We start from the raw sequence: 9,019 nt of genomic DNA on the forward strand, positions 1-9,019 counted from the left end.
CAATCATAACGATTTTGTGTTTGTTGCTGCAGAGACTACAACTGAAGAAGGTAGCCGACAGAGTGTCACTTTTGGTGGGAGAGGATCAGGACCAGGACAATTTGCTCTTCCCACTGGAGTTGTCGTCTCGTCTAGGAACGAGATATTCGTGGCTGATCACGACAACCGTCGGGTACAAGTCTACAGCATGGAGGGGAATTACCTTCGTCATTTCCAAACCATTGTGCCTAGAACGGCGGGTAAAATGCTGTTGCCAGAAGATATCGCCATAGACGGCAACGACAACCTGTGGGTGGTGGGAACGGTGGTGGTTGTTGGCGCCCGTGTTGTACAGTACAGCAGGTATGGCCGAGGTTTGTCAATGTTTGACATCCAGCGCGACAGATATTTCGGCGGAATCGCCGTGGACCTTCGGAATGACCAAGTTATTGTGACGAGACCGGGCAGTGGCAAGGTGCAGATATTTCAGCCCGACGGCTCGCTGATCGGAGTGTTTGGTCAAAAATGGTCAGTTTCAGAGTACGTCTCTGTCAATACAGATGGGAACATTCTGATGTTATCAAACGGCTTTGTACACGTGTATAACGGGACAGGACAGTTCCTGTTCAGGTTTGCAGGCCCAAGAGGGAGCCACATGAATGCCGTGGGCATCTGTACGGACAGCTCCGGCCACGTTCTCGTAGCGGATCGCCAGCAGAAGCGGGTGTCGATGTTTACAAGCAGCGGGCAGTTCGTTCGGCACCTGGCTACCGGACTAAAAATGGTGGAGTATTTTTCCGTGGGAACAGAGGGGCAGCTAGTGGTGATCGATGTCGGTAATAATACCGTTACTGTCTACCCGAGTTACTGATAAACCCGCATTTGAATGTGGGTCAGCATTTCCTTTGATGTAGAGCGTAATCAGCCACGTAATTCACACCCCACCCGGATCCAATTCAAAGTTGAGCGTAATCGATGTATATTGCTATGTATAGCGTAATTGGCACCTTAACTTAGCGTAGAGCGAAGCCAGTGTGCCTAGTAAGGGAATACGCTGCCACACTGGCTCCCCGATTTTAGCGTATAGTTTTTGGTGTTCCGTCATACAGCAACTTCCCGTGAAGTTTGTATGAGTCTTTCTGGATGGCATTATGACGTTCTGCTCAGTTGTGCTGTGAACGTATTTTTTGTTCAAGCATTAGCAATAGAGTGCTGATACATGCTACTATATATATCACTGCCATTGCATTTTTAATGAATAAAGAAGTGCGATTGTATACCATTTGGTGTGTGCATGTAGCAGTTGCAACACAGTGTTAATGCACATATGCACGAAGAGATGATAAAAAAACGTTGCTGACAAAAGCGTTAATACCACTCACAAAAGTGACTAAAGGTTTAACAGAATGGCATCCCAACACAATAATATCGTAATAAAGATGGGGGTTTTAAGCATTGCCCTTTAATTTGGTCACAGGTTCCTTAGAGATACAGGCAGATACAATTATGATGATGAACAGATAGCAAATCATACACATATTTTATCAAGTATTTCTATTCTAAAGTTACAATCCTGTTGCATTTTCATTGTTTGGTCACTAGTGTCAGAAGTGCTTGTAGGTTTCTACATTAAAGTTTACAATTTAGGTGAGATTTCTCTGATACCCAGTAATTTCAGACATTTCAAATTTTGCTGTGTGAGCGTGACAACAGCAAGAAAAATAACATAGCCTTCGACACATTAAGCAACACCATGTAATTTGATTTGTCTGACCCACATACCACACTCACCACAATAACGAAATTAAAAGGACTTTTATGTCATTTCAAATGGGTCTGGTTGGTAAAGAGCAATTATAGATCTACCATTCTTAAAAACAAGAGTACAGCAATTCTGTGTCCCATTTTGGAAGATGTAGACAATCAGATTTTCGCTACTGCTGCGTCACACTCATCTTTCAATTGGATCCGATTACGCAGCCAGTTACGCTCTACGTCAAAGGAATTGCAGCCCCCCCACCCCAACAGATGGGGGCAAAACCTAAGTCGCACATCTAAATTTCAAGTTGTACCACCTACAATTCACACATTTCTTTAGAAAAAGGTACATACATTAATTACATAACCTAAAATAATTATTTAATTACTTATAAGTTTGTTTCTTTCAAACTGAAAATCAAGTAACTTAAAAATAATTGTGTCTATTGAAAAATTACAAAATTGACCTATGAACTATTGATAATTTATAATTATGATGTTATTATACTATGTTATTGTCCATATTGTATGTCTTAGGATCATAGGAGTATATCATATAAACATGTTTTAAGACCATTATATTTACCTTATATGGAAATCCAATCTTCCACGCAGGATTAAAGTAAGGTTATTCATTGCCACCGTGGAATCTGTACTGTTATATGGCTCGGAAACGTGGACCTTAACCAAGTCACTCGAGAAAAGGTTAAATGGCTGTTACACCCGCATGTTACGCGTGTGCCTAAACGTTTCATGGCAGCAAAAGCTTACGAACGAGCAACTGTACCAAGACATACCATCAGTCACCAAGAAAATACAACAGCGCAGATTGAAACTGGCTGGGCATTGTGTTAGACACCCTGAAATCCCTGCACACCATCTTGTACTCTGGGAGTCTACTACTAAAGGAAAAAAGAGGTAGGGGAAGACCCAGGGTGACCTACCTAGACAATTTACGTAGTGACACAAGTCTGCATGATACCAAAGAGCTACAAAGGGCCATGGAGGACCAAGTGCATTGGAGGAAGTTCTCTGGATTGGTTCGAGCGGGAGCTCGAACTAAGTAAGTAAGTATTTACCTGCTTTAGAGAAGTCTTTTGGATTGAATAACCTTATGCTAAACGATATGAAGGAGAAAGGAAGGAAGGAAGGAAGGAAGGAAGGAAGGAAGGAAGGAAGGAAGGAAGGAAGGAAGGATAGACCAAAAGGTACTACCCCGCAGTCCTAATGGATATATTTCATCATCATATGCATAAGCAACAAACAAGACAAAAGTCTGCGAGTTTAATTCGATTTTTGCTGAATGAAACATGGACATACCTATTAACGTGCAAGCAGGCATAAACATATTATCTGGGTAATCAGGCAAACATTATCACCTTTGAACCGCTTTACCTTCACCTCTGACCCCACGACACGACGAAAGAACAAAGCTGCCCGAGTCCCGGCGGTTTACGTGAAGAGAAAACCCGCCATAGAAGCAGGTAAGACATACAAACATGCATCCAAGTATTCTGATAACGTGCGAAAGAGTTTAACGTCATGTTGGTGGGAAAAGGATCACCGTAACGCTTTTGATTTATAGACATTTTCCAAATGTAACTATGGTGAAATTGAAGGGGGAGGGGGGCGAACCAAAATGCGTGCGACCTAACGTAAGAGGTTTGTTTTCGGCTCTTTCCTAACGGGTTTACCGTCTCCCGGTGTACCGTTTCAGTCCTGTTTTATTTGATATGGTGGAAAATCAAGAACTTTTAGACTTGAGACACATGTAAATTTGCTATTTCCCTGTATACCATACTATTATAAAGTATTAGGTAACTTCTCACACGTACAAGCAGTAGATGCCAACGACGTTTTTATTTTTAATTGCATGACTGACTTTGGAAAGAGGAGTTTTGTGGGAGGCATGTTGGATTGTTTCACAAGCAATATATTCATGCTGTTCCAGGTTGCGGCGTCCCTCCCCTGCGTCCAAAGAGAAGCTAGCCTCTGATTTGGCACCGTTGTCATACGCAGGTATGTGGTTTCATACATGGTTCTGATTCGAAATGAAATTTCATTAAAAAAAACATATCATTTATCGTGACAAAATCTCCCATAACATGCCCCCACATCTAATTGTCTTTTTTAGATGATTGAACGGAAAACCATGCAGGTAGAAGATTTGAAAAGCTGCAGTTTCCAGGTAAATGTTTCACGCTTCTAGCAATGAAGTTTTGATTCAATAATCTATCCCCCCACAGAGCAGAAATGGAAGATTCCAGCTGTAAACATCCTGGGAAGGAGATGGACCATCCTGGACAATCTGAAAACGAGAGTGTCCGCACAGAACATCAGCAGGAAACGTGTGATGTGAACTTTCCCCAACCTGACAACACATCAACCTCACAGGTACAGGAGAGCAAAGGTGATATGGGAAGGCATGTGGTTAAAAACACTAGTGAGAAACGCTACATGTGTGGGGAGTGTGGGTACATGACAGCTAAAAAGTGCCACTTATCCCAGCACATGAGAACCCACACAGGAGAAAAACCTTTCAAGTGTGACCAGTGTGACTATTCTGCGGCACAGAAAGTCCATTTGGACTCCCATCTAGCAAAACACACTGGAGAGAAACCCTACATGTGTGGGGAGTGTGGGTACAGAGGAGCTAAAAAGTCACACTTGTTGGTACATATGAGAGGTCATACTGGAGTAAGACCTTACCAGTGTGACTATTCTGCTGCACAGAAATCCACCTTGGACCAACATATAATGAGACACACTGGTGAGAAACCCTACATGTGTGGGGAGTGTGGCTACAGAACAACAACAAAGTCTAACTTATCCCGGCATATGAGAACCCATACCGGTGAAAAACCCTTCAAGTGTGACCAGTGCGACTATTCTGCTGCACATAAATCCGCCTTGGACCACCATTTAAGAAAACACAGTGGAGAGAAACCCTACATGTGTGGGGAGTGTGGGTACAGGACGGCTTACAAGTCTGCATTATCCGTACATGTAAAAATCCATACAAAAGAGAAACCCTACAAGTGTGACCAGTGCGACTATTCTGCGGCACGGAAACCCCACCTGGATCACCATATGGCAGCAAAACACACTGGTGAGAAACCCTACATGTGTGGGGAGTGTGGATACAGGACAGCTCTTAAGTATACATTATCTGTACATGTAAGAACCCACACAGGAGAAAAACCCTACAAATGTGACCAGTGTGACTATTCTGCTACACGGAAATCGAATTTAGACCAACATTTAGCAAAACACACGGGTGAGAAACCCTACATGTGTGGGGAATGTGGGTACAGGACAACTCAAAAGTCTCACCTATCCCAACATATGAGAATCCATACAGGGGAAAAACCCTTCAAGTGTGACCATTGTGACTATTCTACAGCAGTGAAATCCCTCCTAGTCAGTCACTTATTAAGAAAACACGCTGGTGAGGAACATGTGTAATGTACAACACACAACCTTGTCCCTTTGACGCTTTAAAATTTGTATGGTAGAAGTAACTGTTAAGTCTGTACCCGGGCCCTATAAGTTATAACTGCTTTTATGATTAGCTGCCATAAACTCCATATTGAAACAGGAAGACATACTCGCACCCCTCTGGAACAAAGACTGTGCAAACATTGTAATTTAGATAGAATAGAGGACGAACGCCATTTTGTAGTAGAGTGTAGATTGTATACTGTAGAGAGAAATTAACTGTATCAGGTTATACAAAACCAATTTCCTTATTTCATACACCTAAGTTCTGTAGAAAAATCCATATTCATAATGCACCTAGACAAACCATCGATCATAGAACATATCTGCTATTTTATCTCCACTATAACAGAAATGCGAGGAGAATTTATCCAGCAATAGTCTCATTTGGTATCTGTGAACTGTATCTTTTCAACATGTCTTGTTGTGATCTGTACAGCCCGGTGTGGCAAAAATGTGCAATAAAGGTCTTCATTCATTCATTCAGGAAAGAAATTACAATCAGATTGTGCCCAAAAGGCTGATTTTACCAGTGTCAAAGTTGTACGTTATGTACCTAGTACATGAAGTAGTACCGTATTAGTACCTAGGCATAGGTGTACTCTTGTAATTTGTATAGAAATATAATCTTTATTTCTCTTCAATTTGTGAGCATCCGTCATTCAGTCTGGTTGGCTGACGAGGATCGTGGCAAATGTGCTATGGAGAGTAGCTTCTACTACACAATTTTGGTTCTTAAAGATAGTTTAAGCACCTTAGCATAGATATACTCTTTTATTTGTGTTCACGTGACGGATCTTTTGTTTTCGACATGCGCTGTAGAAATGCTGGTGACCATACGATTATATCAATTGTTTTAGGCATCCACATTTCTCCTTGTTTAATCTGATTAATTTCAAACCTTTTGAATGATGAAATATTGTGTATAGTATACAGGTAATGTACCTTGTATTCTGCACTATTGTATTATCAGTACTAGTGATTCTAAACCATAGCAACACGTATTACTAATATACCAACATGTTTTAGAACGTAAGGGTCACTTTGCTAGTGTAACAAAGCGAATAAGTATTATACTAACATGCTTTACGACTTAATCGTTACTTTGCCAAAGATTTTCAAAATAAAATGAATGTACACAAACCTGTTTGGTGTTGGTTTCTATCATCTGATGATTCTATGTAGGGGAGGCAGCACCGTTTGCACTTGAATGCCTGTCGCAAGGAATCTCCCAACTAAATCATTTTTTTAACTAACTAAAACTGAAACACTAGGCTCTAAACCACGTGCGTAAATCGTTACGCGACGATCTCTGGTTTAACCTGTTGTGAAATGTGTATCAGGTTTGTGACCTTTCACCTTTGCCCGGATGGTGACCCGACATTCGCCATTTTGTTTTGCGCCTTTATCTCGATGTAAATATCTCCGAAGATCTGTCGAGATTTTATAGTCACCAGGAGTCTTAGAGACCGATAAACACCATAAACCTACAGGTAAGACATCTGATTGTCAGCAGGGCTTTTTGGTTGGTGCTTATTCAGCGGTAAATTGGAATTAGGGGTGTGGTTGTGATCGGTGTTTTGATGGGGAGGGGGGCAGTGAAACTGTATTATCTGTCGCACAAGGCTTTCTATCGTTCTTCAATAACTTTGGTCCTAGCACTTTATAGACTCAGGGGCCGCGGATAATTTGTTCTGCTGCTTATGAAAATTGGTTTCATAGGAATAATTGCAACGGAAGGGTGAATCCATGCATAGTTTCATTTTCCCAGCATAATAAAATAAGTACTAAATAATGTCTAACACGAAAAAAAGTAGTAGATCCTAAGAAAATGTTCATGGCTGGATGGCTAGAGAACCATAGGATGTGGCAAGAGGAGTCTTGTGGATGGCATATTGCATTCTTAATGCATATGATTTTGTAATAGGTTTATGCTGTTCCAGGTTGCGGCGTCCCTCCCTTGCAACCAGAGAGAAGCTAGCCTCAGATTCGGCACCGCTGTCATACGCAGGTATGTGGCTTCATAAGATTCCGGTTCGGAATGAAATTTCATGTAAAAACATAGCCTTTACCTTGATGAACAATCTTCCATCCATTGCATCACCGTATACATCTATATATGTAACTGCTAATCAGTGTCTATGTATAGTAGTAAGTACACCAACATTTTTCAAAGATAAAGTTTACGCTTTAAATGAAGAGGATGGTTTACCAAAACACTTGGGAACTGGAATTGCAGGTATAGGATTTGGAAAGATGTACTAGTACGTAGTTTGCAGATGAATACAAAACCGAGTGCTTAGTAATATAGTATGCGTCACATTTCTAGAAATAAGTTTTCATTCTATAATCTTCCCCCACCCCCCTCCCACAGAAAAAAATGGAAGATTCCAGCTGTGAACATTATACTGGAGACCTGTGTGTTGGGCATCCTGGGAAGGAGATGGACAATCCTGAACACCCTGGGAAGGAGAGTGGCAGCATGGAGACCCAGACAACAGACATGGGCCTGCAGCATGGAACGTGTGATGTGAACTTTCCCCAACCTGACAACACATCAACCTCACAGGTACAGGAGAGCAGAGGCGATATGAAAAGGCATGTGGTTAAAAACACTGGTGAGAAACCCTACATGTGTGGGGAGTGTTGGTACAGGGTGGCTCAAAAGTCCGACTTATCTCGACACATGAGAACCCATACAGGAGAAAAACCCTACAAGTGTGACCAGTGTGACTATTCTGCTGCACGAAAATCCACTTTGGACAACCATACATTAGCAAAACACAGTGGCGAGAAACCCTACATGTGTGGGGAGTGTGGGTACAGGACGGCTGACAGGTCTACTTTATGCCGGCATATGAGAACCCACACAGGAGAAAACCCCTACAAGTGTGACCAGTGTGACTATTCTGCAGCAGTGAAATGCAATCTAGACAATCATATAGCATCAAAACACACCGAGGAGAAACCCTACAAGTGTGACCAGTGTGACTATTCTGTAGCACGCAAATCCCACTTGGACCGACACCTAAGAAAACACACCGGCGAGAAACCCTACATGTGTGGGGATTGTGGGTACAGGACAGCTAAGAAGTCCCACTTATCCCGACACATGAGAACACACAGTGGAGATAAACCCTACAAGTGTGACCAGTGTGACTTTTCTGCAGCACAGAAAGTCCATTTGGACTCCCATCTAGCAAAACACACAGGTGAGAAACCCTACATCTGTGAAGAGTGCGGGCACAGAGCAGCTCAAAAGTCAAACTTATTGGTACATATGAGAACGCACACTGGAGAAAAACCCTACATGTGTGGGGAATGTGGGCACAGAGCAGTTCAAAAGTCACACTTAATGGTACATATGAGAACGCACACTGGAGAAAAACCCTACAAGTGTGACCAGTGTGACTATTCTGCTGCACAGAAATCCACCTTTAACCGACATTTCGGAAAGCACACCAGTAAAAAGACCTAGATGTGCACACTGTGTAAGAACAGGGCAACTCAAATGTCTAAAAAGTCAAGTATATAAGAACCCACAGAGGAGAAAAATCATATATGAGTTATCAGTGTAACTTCTTTTCAGCTAGGAAATCTCACCGTTATCTACTTTTCATATATACCAAAGAAGTACGAAAAAGTTGAGTGTGACAAGTGTACAGAAAACAGATTTACCTACATAGATTCTTGACCTTCCATGGCGGGGTGGGTTTTCGGTGCGGAGGGCAAGGTAGTCAGGAGGTGGAAATACGTATGGAGGAATAATAAATAGAAAAAAAAA

The 9,019-nt window shown here is 42.0% G+C and overlaps 3 protein-coding genes across 4 annotated transcripts in view; 2 read left to right on the top strand and 1 right to left on the bottom strand.

Annotated features, from left to right (window-relative positions):
* LOC118407626 (zinc finger protein OZF-like) overlaps positions 1 to 5,432 on the top strand; it is a 21,561-nt gene extending 16,129 nt beyond the window's left edge. Inside the window, exon 3 of the mRNA XM_035808132.1 lies at positions 4,081 to 5,432. Within this exon, the coding sequence (XP_035664025.1) occupies positions 4,081 to 5,202 (1,122 nt within the window). The 3' untranslated portion in view covers positions 5,203 to 5,432. The remainder of the gene's footprint in view (positions 1 to 4,080) is intronic.
* LOC118407709 (zinc finger protein 501-like) overlaps positions 1 to 9,019 on the bottom strand; it is a 482,642-nt gene that overhangs the window by 367,968 nt on the left and 105,655 nt on the right. The window lies entirely within an intron of this gene.
* On the top strand, positions 6,587 to 9,019 carry LOC118407629 (zinc finger protein 239-like). 2 transcript variants are annotated; one of them, XM_035808136.1, is made up of 3 exons: positions 6,587 to 6,728; positions 7,179 to 7,246; positions 7,610 to 9,019. In XM_035808136.1, the coding sequence occupies exon 3, from the start codon at positions 7,616 to 7,618 to the stop codon at positions 8,711 to 8,713; it is 1,098 nt and encodes a 365-aa protein (XP_035664029.1). In that variant the 5' UTR covers positions 6,587 to 6,728; positions 7,179 to 7,246; positions 7,610 to 7,615; the 3' UTR covers positions 8,714 to 9,019. The 2 variants fall into 2 exon arrangements, with proteins under 2 accessions (XP_035664029.1, XP_035664030.1); XM_035808137.1 differs by having other exon boundaries at positions 6,595 to 6,728; positions 7,163 to 7,246.

Source organism: Branchiostoma floridae, unplaced genomic scaffold, assembly GCF_000003815.2.
Source record: "Branchiostoma floridae strain S238N-H82 unplaced genomic scaffold, Bfl_VNyyK Sc7u5tJ_1439, whole genome shotgun sequence".
Classification (NCBI taxonomy): domain Eukaryota; kingdom Metazoa; phylum Chordata; class Leptocardii; order Amphioxiformes; family Branchiostomatidae; genus Branchiostoma; species Branchiostoma floridae.